The following is a 17,058-nucleotide window of genomic DNA, read 5'->3' as shown; positions in this document are numbered from 1 at the left end:
TGATTATTTTCCCATCATTTCTGAGTCTAATTTTTAATTCATTAATCCCTAAATAGAGTCCTTTTTCATTTTTTTGAGTCCCTTTGATTCCAATCATTTACCCATTTTCAGTAGTCTATAAACTTGAAGATACGGACATGCCTTTTTACATGTGTATCTTAGTATCCTAGCACCTACTTGGGACTTAATAAATAATTTGCTGAATACTCTAGGAAGTCAAGGAGATCACAAACTCAAAGAGGAATAAACATAGGGAGAGAAGGGTCCAAAGTATTAAACTGAGTCCGCGGAAGTTGGAAAACTCAGTGATGTATTGAATATATACCATATAAAATAATTTGCCTTATGTGCTTCATTTCTTCAGTCTCTGAGCCCTGGAGTCTCCAGGGACAGCAGCACCAGCTACACTGAAACCAAAGATCCCTCTTCTGGTCAGGAGGTTGCTACTCCACCAGTGCCACAACTGCAGGTCCTTGAGCCAAAGGAGAGGACTTCCACCTCATCCTCTGTCCGAGTGAGGCATTTGAGCCAACCTGAGCCAGCTGAAAAGCATGTGACCCAGAGGTTACAACCTGAGCGGGTAGGCTATTATGCCCCCTTCCTAGAAGGAGATGGAGGATTAGGCATGATTTTCCCTTTTGTCTTAGCTAGTCTGGATAAGGTTCAGTAGAAATCTAGATGGTTGGGGATACCTGTAAGATTCCACTCCGTTCCAGCTCCCTGGTTCATGAAAGCTCTATAGGAGGCTAGGCATCAGGTTTCTCATCTCCAGGGCTCCCAGGGTCACTTGCACAGAGTGTCTCCTTTTTTTCTGCCCCCAAGGAGGCCTTTTCTCAGTTCTCTCAAAAAAGAATTCTAATAAAATGATTGTTGGCATAGAAATTCTTTAAGCAGCATTCCATTCCACTTTCTAAATGAAAATAAAGATCTATAGGGCTAAGTGTGGAGCTGCCACTGCCTTTTATTACCAGCTCCAGGTTTAAAGAAGAGGAACCAAACAGATTTAAGTATGTTGCTATGGGTGTTTTGCTATGTTTGTCCTGACAGGGGAGCCCAAAGAAGTGTGAAGCTGAAGAGGCAGAGCCACCAGCTGCCACACAGCCCCAAACCTCAGAGACCCTGACCGCTCACCTACCAGAATCAGAAAGGATTCATCACACTGTGTAAGTAATCTGTCTCAACTGGGGTATAACAAGGGACTGGGAGTGTGGAATAGTTCTTTGCTCCCTGGGGTTCTTTGACTAAGCAGTCCTAGTTTCCTTTTAAAACGTAAAGGCAGAGCTTTATCTGGACAAAGGCTAGGCCTCCGTTGTTATGTTGAGAGCTGCCACCGGAATTCTTAAGGTACTCCGAAAAGTGGTGGTAGAGCATAAGGAAACCCGTATCTGAGATCATCTGACCAAAATAGTTCCTTTAAGGAGCAGGTAGCAGAGGCTTTGGTTTCCAAACTCAAGGCAGTGTAAGGGAGTTGACTCAGGTCATCTTAACTCAGTGTTTAACTCACGTTTACCAGCTACATCTGAGCCTGGGAACACAGTTTAATAAAGGGGATATCAAGAGTCTACCGAGAAAGTCACAGGAGGGTGTTTTTGAGTTTCTGTTGTTTTCCTTAGTTATTAGCTGTCTTTTTATTAAGCACAATCTATCTTAGTTCTTACTGGATGCAATATAGCAAAATATGAAGCATATATCAATCAGAAGTTTGTTTTTGGGCCCCTAAGACCCTTGGATTGATTTTTACCATTTACTTAATTAATGTCAGTTTTTATTCCTTATATTTAGTTCTAGAAAAATACAGGTAAGAACAGGTATATCATTCGTTCATTATTCAGCACTAGGTACTATATGTTAAAAAGCCATTGAACCCAAATTCCTGGCTTTAGAGTCCCATGGAAAATGAAAAGCAAAACATTGTGGAAATAAGATTGCTTAGCTTTTAGACATCAAGAATCCTATACTGCTTTTACTGCTTTAGTGAACATCCAGTGTAGACAGTTGGCCTAAAGTTCTATGTTGGTTTTTATGTCATTTTTAACACTAATACTATCAGTATGATTTTTCCCCTTTATGCAAAAGTCTAATTTACACACTTCTGAGAGCTTCAGACTATCTTACCTCTGATTTTGGAGGGTGGTGGGCAGGTGACATGATTTATTACCTCATTTCCTTAACGATTTTAATACTAGTTTTGTACTCTTTAGTATCTATATAGCTTTTGTCTTGGGATATACCCTTGCTACTGTCTTTCTAATGGTCTTGCCTCTGCTGCCATCTTGTGGCCATTACTTTTTTGGTTTGAAAGTCAAAAGTTCACTCTACTTCCTTTGAAAAGTTTTGTTTTTCCCTTTTGGGGTGGGTACATTATCCTTTGGAGAGGGTTTTTCTTCTAGGACCATAAAGTGAAAACCCAGCGGATTCTGGAAGGTGTTCAGGATTCCCCAGCTACACCATCGATGAGGAAATGGGGTGACACCTTCCCTTCCATATCCATGAACCAGAGATAATACCTGCCCTCCCCTACCCCATCCCATGGGGGTACAGCATGTCCTTTGTATAATGGCAGCTCTAAAGTAGGTGTTGACAGCCTGCTAGTAATTGGGCCTGAGGAACTGCCTCCTATACCCCTTGTGAAGCAAGTAGTTTTCTGAAAAGGTTTTGCTTTGCCCTAAAACTTCAGTTGGTCTGTGAGATCCTGGCAACAAAATGGCACTTGATGCTATTTTGAAACATCTTTATTTCTGGACTTCAGCATGCAAGTCCAGGGCAAGTGAAGCTTGGAGTCCTGTACAGAGTTTTTCTCCCCATGTAAAGGTGCCCTTGATCTTTCATTTTATGACTGAGGTAATCTAGTCACATTGATTCCAACAAGGTGACAGGCAAGTGGCACCTTGGGCAAATACTGAGACTGTCCATTGTTGTGTAGGCAAGCTTCAGTGAAGCAGCCTATAGGTGAGAAATGCAATCTGAGCTCAGGAGTAGCTCACACACATCCCCTTTACCCATTTTCCCTCTGCCTGTCTTCCAGATGGTCTATTCAGCAGCCTAATAAAAAGACATGCCCAAGGGCTTAAACTCATAGGCTATTCTGGCATTGGATTTGGTAAATGAATTTTTGAGAGGTTTACCTACATTTCTGGAAGCCTTACTGCATCTCACTCAACAACAGTCCTAGTCTTTCACCAATCTAGAGTCCTAGTTTTCAGCCTGGTGACCTCTGGAGCCCCTGGCCAATTTTAAAAGTGGGATCAGCAGTGCTAAATGGAAAAGACTATTTGTGGCTTAACCTTGGTTTTCCTGTCTCAACAAAAGACAGAGTTAGGGCCTGTTGATTCAGTAAAGTGTTTAAAAAAAAAGACTTCAAGGACCTGTCAGCACCTGGAAGAGATTGCCTAACTTTTTCTGTGCTTTGTTAAATCCATTCTGATTCTGATTGTGCCCTGAGGAATTCTTAATTTATGAGGTAAGGTATCTTGTCATTGCTTGGAGCAGGAATTTGTGATCCCTCAGTCCTATTTCAATTGAGCCATGTTCCAAAATCCAATCTTCTGCCTACTATGGATATAACAAAAGTGTCTTCATACAGCAGAAAATAATGCTACTGTTTTTACATTAAAAAAAAAAAATAGGGGGGAAAAAAAGAACTTTTGTGTGAGCAACTGTATTATCCAGCAGTAGTTAATTCAAACCTGAATTTTTCTAAATACAACTTTGCTGAGTACACAACCCTTGCAGGCAATAGCAGCTTTGGGCTTTTGGCTTATTATGTTTATTTGTCCTTTTGCCTGAGTACGAAGAAGAAAATAGTCCTTTAAGCCAGTATGACAATGTAATGGTTACTCTCCAGGGAATCTACAGTACCAATATGCCAAATAATGCATAATTTTTAAAAGTAGAATCTACGAACATACCCCCAAAATCATATCATCCTTGGTTATCTTGAAACCAAGATTGAAACCGGTATTCTATATTTAAGTCTCACTGCTTGAGAATAGTCACATCCCACTATTTCATATCAGGTCCTCAGCTCCTCATGAATTTTCTACAGTAACTAAAATTCAAACAAACACGCCTGTAGAAATTTCCTTTTCTGTTAGTTTCTCTGAATCTTATTTAGATATGAATTATAATGTGATGTTGTTAGTCTCCAAGTAGTTCTGTCCTTTCCTTCTGGGCTGCAAATGCTTTGTGTGCTGTTCAATTATGGATAGAGCTCTCCTACCCCCAAACCCCCATGCAATTTCACAGATTTTTCAAAGATATCAGAAATATTTGTGCAAGAACTTAAATGTGGGAAGGGAGATGTCTAGATGCCTTTTGTTTAAAAAGGCCTACAAAGAAAAGCTGCATGGGCCTCTGACAAGTAGCTAACAAGGCTTTGGGACCGGTCCTGCAAATAGATTTGAATCCCTTGTGGGGGCAGTTGCAAGGATTCCTCATTTTCTTATGAAAATAAAGTCTTAGGAATCTTGGATCCCACAGAATTGTTTGTGGGGAAATAGATGGCACGAACTCACTGTGTCTTAAGAAGGCCAAGGATAACGTCGTAAAATTCTTATTCTTGAAAAAATGAGAAAGAATTTCCAGTGAAAGAAAAATTCTTCCTCCAAGGAAGCTACTTCTGGAGAGGCATATTGGCAGCTGAAACTATTTTAGGACAATTGATGGATAGGGAACATTTATTTGAGGATGTTGGAAGGTAACATTCTTTGTGAGGTAACATTCTCTGTGGGAGTTCCATCTAAAATAATGTTTAAGAAGAAAACTTTGGGGTGCTTTCTGGCTCAGTTGGTAGAGCATGCGACTCTTGATCTCGGGGTCATGAGTTCAAACCCCACATTGGCGTAGAGCTTACTTGAAGAAGAAGAAGAAGAAGAAGAAAGAAGAAAACATTTAGTTCAGCAAGCAATTATTAAAGTGTCCACTTGGTATATACACAATGACAGCCTAATTCAGAAATATTTACTGAGCATTTCTTTGTGTTAGGCCCTGGGCTAGGGATTAAGGAATGTAGTCCCTGACCTTGAGGAATCCTGCAAGGTGGAGGTGAGGGGCAAGTCAACCAGCAGTTATTATACAGAGTGATGAGGTCCTTGCTGAAAACCTGTCAAACCAACTACCGAATGCCTTCGCATCAGAGAAAGTGCAGTCTACTCTTTGAGAAAACTCAGGAAAAGCTCCATAGGTGGTATCAAATGAGATAATGGCCTATTAAATGTACATGATTTTATGCATATACTTACCTTGACTTGGAGTGTTGTCCAAGCCAGACTCTTAAGGGCAAAGCCTTATCACACTGTCCATGAGATTGGTATCGTTGTGATCCCCACTTTACAGATAAAGTAAGAGATACACAGGATCAGAGACTCGCCCAGTGTCACAGAACTTGTATGGGGGCACGGTCAGGCCGTGATTGGGCCCTAGCCAGTTTGACTGTAGAGCTCTCAGTCTTACTGAACAGATAGGGACCACTAAGTGAAAGGGAACTTTTAGAGTAATGTGTAAACATGACCACTTTAACATGTAGTTGGCATGTGTCAGATTTTAAGCAGTGGGGAGGAAAATTTATTCCTGGCTGAAAGCTCTGGTATTACAAATGAGATAATACCAAGCTTTTGATTAAATACCTTACTGTTAAACCTCTGCTGCCACTAGGATGCAAAAGGATCACCTTTGCAGTCAACAAAGGAGTCGTTTTTGAGCATCTACTGAGTGCTTTTTTTGAACGATTAGAGTCAGCTGCTTATTTCACATTTAGTCTGGTGAAGATGCCCATGATTAATTTCCGTTTAGTTCCCAAACATTTCCAGCCCAGCGGAACCCCGCCGCCCCGTGTAACAGCTCTCTCACTTGGGCTTCTTATCTAACTTTGGAGCTCCCACCTTGGAGCCCTTGCTCCAAGAAGTGGCCTTCATGCTTCAGCTACCCAAGGTCCCCTTGCCCTGTTTATTATCCTTTTCCTTTCTGGCTCCAGTGGACCCCGGGGCAGGGTGACCTTATTAAAGACTCTGTGAAACAAAGTTGTCTGTCATCTCTTCAGAGACACCTCTCCCCTTCTCTACTGGTAATTCCGAAAGGAACTCTCTCTCCTATCCTCTCCTCCCGCCATCCCTGGGGAAAGGACAGGTTGGAGTAATAACACGTGGTCATTGCTTTGGGTGAGCAGCCAGCTAGCTACTGTAGTGATTGGATAGTGCCTGTTCTCATCCCCCTCCCCGCAGGAACAGCTGACTGGCTTCTAGGATAGAGGGAGGTGGGCAAATAAAAAAATGCTCATGACCCTCCATTCTGTGTCTCTTTCACCTTTGGCTTTGTTGTTTTCCTCCTTTAATCATTTTTCACTCCCGAGCTCTGCTGTTTCCCTTCCCTCTTTTCTCTGGAATCTTCCAAGAAAGCAGCTGTAACTTTGTATGTCCTCTCCACCCAACCCCCTCCCCCTGGGAAGACAAGGAGAGCGCACCCTTTCCCTCTGGGGTTAGGCCTTGGTAGCTGTTGTAACCTGAGAAAAGAAGGAAAAAGGCCAGGCCTATTGAGCCAGCAGTGAGCTCCCTGTGGCCTGCCAGAGGATAAGAACCTTGCTCACTCAGCGCCCTCCCTCTTCTCTTTCCCCTCCCCTGCTGCAGCAGGGCCCTCCCCCATCCGCACACACGGGCTGCTGGGTAAGTGGCAAGATGGCTCCCCTGCATGTCTCCGGCTGATCGCCGCCGCTCCGCCAATACAATAGAGCCAGCCACTACCAGCAGCCTGGCCCTCTTCCTCCTCCTTCTCCAGAGAGACCAATCCAGCTGAACTCGGGGTTTGCCGTGAGGACTTAACGCTTATCTCTTAAAGCCAGATCTATTTTAGCTTCCCCTCACCACCACCACCACCACCTCCCCTTCCATTTACCATTTTTTGGATCCCCAGTTGCTGCATCTCGATTTTCTCTCTCTGGATCGGGTGGCTGGGGAGGAGGTGGTGGGCTCTTGGGACAAGGAAGGTGTTGTGGGTTTTTTTTTTAATTTTTTAGGATTTTTTTTGTTTGGTTTTTGTTATTTCTTCCATTCCAGAAAGGGATAAACAGCACTTCCAGGGGGAGAAAAAAAATCATGTTATCAGAAAGCAAAGAAGGGTGAGAGCTTCACATTTCCACGTATCCCTTTTCCCCACCGCTCTAGCCTACCTCCTCTTCCTTCTGTTCCCCATGGCTTTCATTCCGTCTTTTCGTTTTGGTTTGTTTTCAGTCATTCTGCTTTCCCCCTTTGTCCTTCCTGCCTGATTTCTAATTGGCCCAACTTGCCCTCTCCGTGTGGGAAATAGGTATTTTTTGGATAAGTCTTTTCTTTAGGTTTAGGCAGTTGAATCGCGTGTTTCTGTGGGGGCCGGTTAGCTGGGGGCACAGTTCCGATTTTCCCCTCCCCCTTCCCGTGCATCCCTCCCTGCCTGCTCTGGGGAGCCTGTTCTGACCTCTGAGTGTCAGTCAGCCTGTGGGGAATGCTGAATTTTCTGGTGGTGGTTATCAGTGTGGGGAGGCTTGGTTTCCCCTCTCCTGGGTCTTAGGCCCCTGATCATCTTAATCTGATTTTTTTCCCCCAGTGTTTGGGTGGGAGTGGGAGTGGGATTAAGAGATAGAAGTTAGGGATGAAGACAGAAAAAGGAGGTGGTAGTGGGAGTGAGATCAAGAGATAGAAGTTAGGGATGAAGACAGAAAAAGGAGATGGGAAGATTATCTGAAGTGAATCTCTGGGACTCGTTGCCTGAAATGGGAGCTAACTTGTGTGATTCAGAGTGGGGGTGGAGGGGATTCAGGGTGTGGGGGAGGGTGTGTCCTGACTGGGAGGCCTGCTCTCTTTATCTCTTGGAAGTTGGAATGAGGGAGTGGGAGAAACTGGGTGAAAGCCGAATGTAAGAACAATTCCTACACCTCTGAGCAGGTAAAAGTGGCCTGATTCTTCTCTGAGCTTTCAGACTCCAGCATTTGTCATTTTTCCTTTTGGATGAGAGGGTCCTTATTGAAGTTTGAACCCTCACCAGCCCTACTTTCCCTGCAACCACCCCCCCTCCCAATTTCTCCATTCCTGTTGTTTCCACATCCTGTGGGTCGGTAGGCCTTATTAAGCAGTTGATTATAAACACAAGGTTGGGATGATTTGCCACAGCCATTCTGTCTTGTCGTCTTAAGCAATCAGGCTTCCCCTAATTTCTCATGCAATTTTGTTAAAGATGCCTATGGCCAGGGGATAGGTAGGCCACATGGTTGTGGGCAAATCACACTTTTGAGGGACTGTGTTCAGAGGAGTATGTTACTCCTTTCCATGTAAGAGTACTCTGGTGAATTACCTAAAAACAGTTGGGAGTTCTGACCCCACACGTTACAGCTTTATCCCATCTGGGCAGTGGGTGGATGTGGTTGCTACGATCTGTGCTCTTTTCCCAAGGGAAACAGTTTCCCAGTTTTCCTGTGGGGGCAAGGTCTCTAGTCTCATCTGAAAAGCAGCCCTCCCAACCCCACCCAAGTGATGAGGCATGGGGGTTTCCTGACCCAAAACCTAATGTCTTGCTCTCTCTTCCCCTTGATTCTTTCCTGCCCTTCCCTCCCTACCTCTCCCCATACTGTCAGTGAGGAGAAGGAGGAAGTGACCATGGACACAAGTGAAAACAGACCTGAAAATGAGGTTCCAGAACCCCCCGTGCCTATTGCAGACCAAGTCAGCAATGATGACCGCCCAGAGGGCAGTGCTGAAGATGAGGAGAAGAAAGAGGTAAATTTCCAAGCCACCTGTTGGGGTGGGTGGGCAGGAGTGGGCCTAGGGGAAAGAGTAGACCACTTTGGTGATCCCTCTTAACAGTGGGATAGCTTAAAGAAGGGGGTAGGCCAACTTGGATAAGGATAGGGCCAAGGGAGAATTCGCTGGTTTAGCAAGGGAGACCCTTTGTTATGGGGACAGGGCTCATTCATTCCTCTTTCTTTGTTGGGGAAGTGCAGTCCAGACTCTTGGAAGTTTGTAACTAAAGGAAAAGTCAGTTAATGGCCCTTTATCCAAGACCCAGGCCCAGCTTTCCCTGTGGTAACTGTTCACTTTCCCTCCTTTTTAAAAGCCTGTGGAGGGAGCTCAACGCCATCTAGTGGGCTTTGGTGGTCTCAGCCGAAGAGCCGTGCTGAGGAATTTTTGTTCCTCCTCTGCCCTCTAGTGGTCATATTGCAGAGATGTAGCTACTTAAGAAGCCAGCACTTGGGGTTCCCAAAGGCCCCTTCTCCATATATCTCTGACTCCTCTACTTTCTTCTCTGGCATATATGTTATCTTGTATCCTGCACCCAATTCAGGGGGCTCCCCCCATCAGAGCCAGCGAAGTCTTCTTGGCTCTTAAAGTAATAAAGAAAGAATTAGCTGGGTTTGGGACTGGGGTAACAGGATGGGAGGGACTGTCGTGTGTGTAGCCTTTCTTTGGTGTGTGTTGCGGGGGTGGGGGCCGGTGAAAGTGATTTGATGTGCAGAATATTATTTATTACAAGGTCCTTCTTCCCCGTAAAACTTTGTCCAAGTACCTCATGTACGGTAATCCGCCCGTAAAATAAAACCCTGCCCAACTGGCCAATCGCTGATGCCGCCTCTTCCTCTGGACCCACCCGCTGCTACTGAGCTGCCCAATCAGAGCCGAGTCTGCTATCCAGGTGTCTTGGCCAGAGGGGGGCATGTATATGGGATCCTGTGATGGGCCCCCTTTTGCCTCCCTGCCTTGCTTACATCAGGGGGCCAAGAAGAGCACTGTTCTGGAGAGACTTGTATTGAGAAAGCAAAAAGCATTTGGAAAGGGGTGGACTTGCATCATCTCCCTATTTGGGACACCCCAAGAAGAGCTTGTGTCAGTGCTGGGGCGCCTGCCCACATGCCCTTACCCTTTTGAGGACTGTGGGTTGCCTTGTTTGCTACAGACTGTTGGGATCCCCATCTAGGGCACCAAGACCTCCTAAAGAGTCAATGTTTGTGATCACAGTGCCGTGCTGTAAAATACCGAGTGGAGGCTCTCGGCTTAAGCTGTAACGACTAGGAGCCCTGCAGAGAAGTCTAGGGTTTGAGCCCAGGGATTTAATGCTGATGACAGCCAGCCATGTATCACCACTTGCTCATCAGATGGACTTTTCCTTTGGTCCCTGTTGTCCATGGTGAAGGGCAGCATGTTGGTTGCTCCAACTTCTCCTCCATCCCTGGAGGCAGGGGCTCATCCATCCACCTGACTGGAACCACTGTCTCAGCTGGAGTCCCTGAGGAGATGCCACACACAACTCTCAGAAGAAAAGTATTCTGACCTTGCTGCTGAATGTGTGCCAGGTCCTGGGGCTATCCAACTACTACCCCCAGGCTGCCTTCATCAGAGGCTCCATGATCCCACTCGGTGAGAGGACCCCTTCCCCATTTACAGGCAGAGGAGAAAGGGACTCGAGTCATCACCTGGATTCCAAGTATTGGGTGGTGGTATTGCTGGATCTTGCCACTGGTGGACATAGGGTCCTGCCTGCCTCTCACGATAAAAGGCCAGGACCATTCCTGCTACTCAGAGGCCATCTCATCAGGGACTGCAAGATGATGCCCCTACAGGGATGGGACTGATGTCTCTGCCCCTTTTCCCCCCGTACCCCTCGCTGAGCCTGGCCACCGCCAGTGAACTGTCTTGACATCATGGAAACTGGGCAGCGTCCCCCCTCACGTTTTCCTCCCGCCCCCCCTGCGCCCCTGGGAGGACTCTGGCAGTGCCGTGCTGACCACCACGCCGTGCGCCCACCTTTTTTGCCAACCCAACCCCCCACCAATTGCACAGCGCCTAGCAGGGAGGGCTCATTCTGATTGGACCGGCGGTTGACTAGATACAGTACACAGTGAGGTGCGATTGGCTGAACTGAAGATCCCAGGTGTGAGATGGTACCTGGAACATTTGTCATATTCCTAGTTATTTTCTTCTTTATTTTCTTCTTCTTTTTATTTAATCTTTTATTTTGATTATTTTCTCTTTATTTTTCTGATTTCTTTATTGGATTTATTTATTTATTTGGTTCATGTTTTTCCTGTTTTAATTAAGACCTTTTTTTTTTTCTTTCTTTTCTTTCTTTTTTTTTTTTTTTCTTTTTTTCCTCACTAACTTACCCATCGAGAGCGGCCTGGCTAGGGGTCAGGCTGGCCCTTAACGGAGACCAAGGAGACTTGGTTAGACGACACAAACGGGGCTGGGGGGTGGACGGGGAAAGGGGATTTCATCAAGAGGGTCCTGCCCTACCCTTTAGAAGGGTGGTAGGTCTTAGTTTTTCCAGAAATAAGCATTGAAATCTAAACACACTCTAATCCCCTTTTCTCTCTCTTTCTCTTTTTGCTCTGTCCATAGTCTTTCTCCCACTGAGTGTTCGGGGCAGAAACTTGCTCGATGGCAGGTTTGGGAGTTTCTGGTCCTTGGCAGAGCCCCCTAAGCTTAGCTTAAGCCCTGTTGGAGAGGAAACAGTAAGGCTCTGCTAGAGCTCTATATAATGGGTTGGAAAGCTGGAGGCTCCCTGGGGACAATCTGCCCCTCAAAAAAAAAAGCCAAAAACCTTCCTTTACCAAACGCACCTTGAAAGTCTTTCTGCTGGCCCTTGGGTCAGGAGCCTCCTCTCTGGTGGGTCTAGTGCTGCCCTGTAGGGGTGTGGACAGCCTTAACAGTCTGCTGTCCGAGTGACTCAAAGCCACAGTCAGTGGATGTCAGGCTAGACATGGAGAAAAGGAGGAGGCTTACCTTATTGTAGTGATCATCCCAAAGTTAGTTTTCCTTGTTTCCTCGTGTTCTCTGAGAGTTTGCAAGGAGACCTAGGAGGACCAGATGACCCAGTTCTGGGCATGTCTTGTTGGGTTTGGCGTCCTCTCAACCCGTAGAGACAGTGGAAGAGGGCAAGACCCATGCCTTTAAAGGGCTGGGAGGCTCCTGAATTCCTCTTCCAGCTTATTTCTGGTTAAGCTAATACACAGGTGTGGTATGGACTAGATGACTTTTCCCTGCTGTGATGTTTGATTTTATTTTTTTCTCTAACTTGCATTGATTCTGCTTCGTTTTTGCCGTTTGCCGCTTCTGTTTTGGTCTCTGTCTGTCTCTGTGTCTCTCTCTCTCTGTGTCTTTGGAACCTATGCTAAGACTGCCCCATCTAACCTCCTTCCCCCCTCTCTGTGGGGTGTGTCTCTTTCTCTTTTTTTTTTTCCCCCCTTTTCTTCTCTATACAGAGCTCGCTGCCCAAATCATTCAAGAGGAAGATCTCCGTTGTCTGTAAGTCTAGCCCCAAATCCCTGATAAAGGCCAGGAGTACCATAAAAATCAGTTCATAAAGAAATAGGTTCCCATTCTCTCTCAGTGGCATTCTTAGGTCACCCCTTCCCACCCCACTCCCTCCACCCAGCAAATCTACATCTTCTTGGCATATGTAGGGCTCTATTTTGAAATTCAAAACTTCAGATAATCACTGTCATTTTTCCTAGGTCACATTTTTTTCCTTAACTAATGACACTGAGGTGTGTCTCTCACCATTTCCTATCTAGCCCTACATGCATTTCCTCTTTCAGATATCTGAACCCTCAGAACCAGCAGTGGGTTTGAGGGATTTTTCTATAATGTTTAGTAGTTTATCCTTTATTCATTTTTAACATTTTCCCAATGAGGAACTCTAAATTGACAAAAGTGTAATAGATCTTTATAACTTAATATGAAGTCATAGTGTGAAAATGAACCTAAAGCATGATCAGATCATGTCACAATCTTAAACTAACTTTTAGATATAAGTATCACATAGTCTTGTTTTTCTGCATTCCTATGTCCTTCTCAGTCTGTCTTCCCCAGTACTTTAGTTAGTTCTACCACTAAAAGTTTAAACTGCTCACCACCCTAGTTACCCATTCCTAGTTGCCTTCAGAGATAAGTAGTTTTTATTGGTCAGAAAGTGGCTCCAGTCCTTGTATTATTCACTCTGAGGCATGGTTTCCCCAGCCCCCAAATATAATTTCCTTAAGTTAACCTTTTACTGAAATTCCAGTCGAAGGCTATCTGTAGGTGTTAGTGGTGTGAACCAGCAGAGGACCTAAGACCATCTAACTAGTTGTTCGGTCCTATTTCTTGGGGACAGCAGCTACCAAGGGGTTGCCAGCTGGAAACAGTGACACAGAGGGGGGCCAGCCTGGTCGGAAGCGGCGTTGGGGAGCCAGCACAGCCACCACGCAGAAGAAACCCTCCATCAGTATCACCACCGAGTCACTCAAGGTGAGGTGGGAGGAGCCGGGGAGGGGAGGATGAGACACGTTGAGGTGGGAGTAGACACGGGCCCAGTGTAACGGGGTGGGGGGTATCTGTGTCCCAGAGCCTCATCCCCGACATCAAACCCCTGGCGGGGCAGGAGGCTATTGTGGATCTTCATGCTGACGACTCCCGAATCTCTGAGGATGAGACAGAGCGTAATGGTGACGATGGAACCCATGACAAGGGGCTGAAGATATGCCGGACTGTCACCCAGGTAAGGCTCTTGCACCCCAGCGTCAGGGGAGCAGGCAGTGGACTCCAAGCAGGCAACCACAGTAGAGTCCTGGAAGGGAAAGCTGCCATCTGTGCAGAGGGTTGCACTGATTGCCCTTTTAGGGGTCAACAGACTACGACATCCAACCTGTTGTCCATAATAAAGAAAATTTTATTAGAACACAGCTACACCAACTCATTTACTCTTACATCTGGCTGCCTAAGTGCTGTAACGTCAGCGTGGAATAGTTGCAACAGAGATTGTGTGACTCACAAGGCCTAAAAATATTTCTCATCTTGCCCTATACAGAAAAAATTTGCCCACTCCTGCCTTTGTTTTCCTCATGGCAGAACTGAAGCATTAATAATCCCAGGATCCAGTGGAGGAGAATGAAATCTTTCCCCTAGTGGAAGGAACATGCTAGGTTTACTGTACCACCCTCTTTCAGGAAACAGGAGGCGGAGAAGAATGTGCCAGTTTGGTGTTTAAGAATTGCTCCATTATCTTAAAAAAAGGGAGGGGGGGCGCCTGGGTGGTTCAGATGGTTAAGAATTGCTCCATTATCTGATACCTTACAGGTTGTACCTGCAGAGGGCCAGGAGAATGGGCAAAGGGAAGAAGAGGAAGAAGAGAAGGAGCCTGAAGCAGAACCCCCTATACCTCCCCAGGTTTCAGTAGAGGTGGCCTTGCCCCCACCTGTGGAGCATGAAGTAAAGAAAGGTAGGTGAAGGGCGCCTGGGTGGCTCAGTTGGTTAAGCGACTGCCTTTGGCTCAGGTCATGATCCTGGAGTCCCAGGATCGAGTCCCGCATTGAGCTCTCTGCTCGGCAGGGAGTCTGCTTCCCCCTCTCATGCTCTCTCTCTCTCTCTCTCTCTCTCATTCTTTCTCTCAAATAAATAAATAAAAATCTTTAAAAAAAAAAAAAAAAAAGGTAGGTGAAGCGTACAGCTCCCTGAATTCCGAGAGCACTTTATTTGGACCTCTTTTAAAGCATTTAATGTTTTCTGCCTTTTATTATAGTGTTTTTGCATCGCTGTTTTACCTCCCTCTCCTAGTTATTGAGCTACTTGAGAGTTAGGTTAAAATCTTTGGATCTCCATAGTGAGCTTTGCCTAGACAGTATCTTGCACATTGTAGGTGCTCAGCACAGTTAAGTGGAACAGTGCTTGGTAGGGAATGAGAGAAAGGCATAGCAGAGGTGAGAGAGCCAGCATTGCTCCCTGCTGAAAACTGTTCATGTGCTCTTTTTGATAGTGACTTTAGGAGATACCTTAACTCGACGTTCCATTAGCCAGCAAAAGTCTGGAGTTTCCATTACAATTGATGACCCAGTCCGAACTGCTCAGGTGCCCTCCCCGCCCCGGGGCAAGATCAGTAACATCGTCCACATCTCCAATTTGGTGAGTCGGAGTCATTTCCCACAGCCCGGCCTTGTTTAGTGGTTAAGAGTTTGAGCTTTGGATTCCTGTTACTGAACTTCAACTCCTAGATCTGCCAGTTACTCACTCACTGAGCGACTGACCTCATCTCTCTCAACCGGGCTCCTCACCTGAAAAATGGGGACAAAGTATCAGCCTGCAGGGTTGTCTGGAGGATTTGTGGAGGGCCTGGCATGTAGTGTCTCCGTTAGTGTTACCGTTCTTCGCTCCCCTCTCATTCCCACGGGAGAGTTCCTGACCCCTCTGTGCCCATACTCTGAAGCTGTCCTCCTGTGCCAGATACTTGGGGAATCTGAAGACTGGTTGCAGGAGTATTGTTCTTGCCTTCTTCAAGACTTGGAAACTCCATTTTCCTTGGCAGGTGCGTCCCTTCACTTTAGGCCAACTAAAGGAATTGTTGGGCCGGACGGGAACTCTGGTGGAAGAGGCCTTCTGGATTGACAAGATCAAATCTCACTGCTTTGTCACGGTGAGGAGGAAGCTGATTCTCTAGGTTGTGGCACACATTTCCTTTTGTAACCAACGTGGGCAGGTTCAGGGGCCTTGTGGCAAGTGGGAGGGATTGAGGCCTGTTGTGACCCTCTGCCTTCTGCCTTCCTCCACCAGTACTCAACAGTAGAGGAGGCAGTTGCCACTCGCACAGCGCTACATGGGGTCAAATGGCCCCAGTCCAATCCCAAATTCCTTTGTGCTGACTATGCCGAGCAAGATGAGGTAAGAAACCTAGGGAAAGGAAGGAGGGGAGGGGCAGGGGAGGCCATTATCTGCTAGAATCCAGCTGAGATCCTGGCCAAACCTGCAGCCACTGAGATTCCTTCTCCCTTTTCCTACCCCTTGGTTCCTTTCGTTGAACCATGGGCCTCCAAAATCTGTATGCCCTGGTACCTGGGCTCCTTCAGTGGGAGTGTTATCCTCTCCATCCTGACTGTCCTTGTCCCTCCTCTACCCACAGCTGGATTATCACCGGGGCCTCTTGGTGGACCGTCCCTCTGAAACTAAGACAGAGGAGCAGGGGGTACCACGGCCCCTGCACCCCCCGCCCCCACCCCCAGCCCAGCCACCACAGCACCCCCGGGCAGAGCAGCGGGAGCAGGAGCGGGCGGTGCGGGAACAGTGGGCAGAGCGGGAACGGGAAATGGAGCGGCGGGAGCGAACTCGATCAGAGCGTGAATGGGATCGGGACAAAGTTCGAGAAGGTCCCCGTTCCCGATCACGGTCCCGTGACCGCCGCCGCAAGGAACGTGCGAAGTCTAAAGAAAAGAAGAGTGAGAAGAAAGGTACTTAGCTGTCGGGACACACATACCTGCTAGTAGGTGGGAAAGGAACCCAAGTGGGATGGGACATACAGGGTCATAGAGCATAAGGTCTGACACATTTTCTTGCACCTCAGAGAAAGCTCAGGAGGAACCGCCTGCCAAGCTGCTGGACGACCTTTTCCGTAAGACCAAGGCAGCTCCCTGCATCTATTGGCTCCCGCTGACTGACAGCCAGGTGAGTGCTCACTTCAGGCTCCGCTCTGAGTAGCGGCCAGGCTTGACAGCAGTGCAAGGGGGAGAGTCACTTGACTACTGGTGTGAGAAGGCCCAGGTATTGGCTTAGGATAAGGGAAGAAACTAAGCATCACGGAAAGGCAGTTTTTAAGAACCAGGTGACCGTACGCCATAGAGAAGCCAAACCCAAGAGTGCCAAGGTCAACACAAAGACAGGAACTGGGTTTGTGTGTCCAGGAGGCTGTCTGTGCCAACCATCCTTGTCGGAAATTGATTTCAGTTAGCTGAGAAACCATTTCTCTGCTTTTTTATTTCTAGGATAGTTTGCCTTTTTTTTTTTTTTTTCAATTTTTATTTATTTGGTAAGTAATCTACACCAAATGTGGGGCTCAAACTCAACAACTGCAAGATCAAGAATTGCATGCTCTTCCAACTGAGCCAGCCAGGCACCCCTAAGATTTTTTTGCTTTTTAAATTTAAGTTTCTTTGTAATGGGCCTTTTTGGGAATTTGAGGCTCATGTACTCGGCTAAAGGGAAAAGTGGTTTGTTCACATCTTAAGTAGCTGGGGGAATACGAGAGGCAAGACATGGATGGTGCCACTGCCTGTCGTGGGTATAAAAGGCGAACACTTGG

The 17,058-nt window shown here is 46.6% G+C and overlaps 1 protein-coding gene across 5 annotated transcripts in view; it reads left to right on the top strand.

The window, feature by feature from the left end:
• The window catches only part of ACIN1 (apoptotic chromatin condensation inducer 1), a 33,460-nt gene that overhangs the window by 15,292 nt on the left and 1,110 nt on the right, over positions 1-17,058 (top strand). Inside the window, exons 7-18 of one of the 5 annotated variants that reach the window (XM_064570828.1) lie at positions 365-580; positions 1,048-1,163; positions 8,597-8,738; positions 12,218-12,260; positions 13,114-13,244; positions 13,342-13,494; positions 14,073-14,214; positions 14,749-14,894; positions 15,295-15,402; positions 15,540-15,647; positions 15,886-16,210; positions 16,324-16,424. In XM_064570828.1, coding sequence (XP_064426898.1) covers positions 365-580; positions 1,048-1,163; positions 8,597-8,738; positions 12,218-12,260; positions 13,114-13,244; positions 13,342-13,494; positions 14,073-14,214; positions 14,749-14,894; positions 15,295-15,402; positions 15,540-15,647; positions 15,886-16,210; positions 16,324-16,424 — 1,731 coding nt within the window. Of the gene's footprint in view, positions 1-364; positions 581-1,047; positions 1,164-6,642; positions 6,801-8,596; positions 8,739-12,217; positions 12,261-13,110; positions 13,245-13,341; positions 13,495-14,072; positions 14,215-14,748; positions 14,895-15,294; positions 15,403-15,539; positions 15,648-15,885; positions 16,211-16,323; positions 16,425-17,058 lie in introns of those variants that run through there. The other 4 variants (XM_064570827.1, XM_064570829.1, XM_064570830.1 and 1 more) reach the window with 4 other exon arrangements.

The sequence above is a fragment of the Mirounga angustirostris genome, unplaced genomic scaffold (genome assembly GCF_029215605.1).
Source record: "Mirounga angustirostris isolate CCGP_5_RB_7025 unplaced genomic scaffold, mMirAng1.0.hap1 SCAF_9, whole genome shotgun sequence".
NCBI classification, from domain to species: Eukaryota; Metazoa; Chordata; class Mammalia; order Carnivora; family Phocidae; genus Mirounga; species Mirounga angustirostris.
This window is presented reverse-complemented; position numbering and strand designations above follow the sequence as displayed.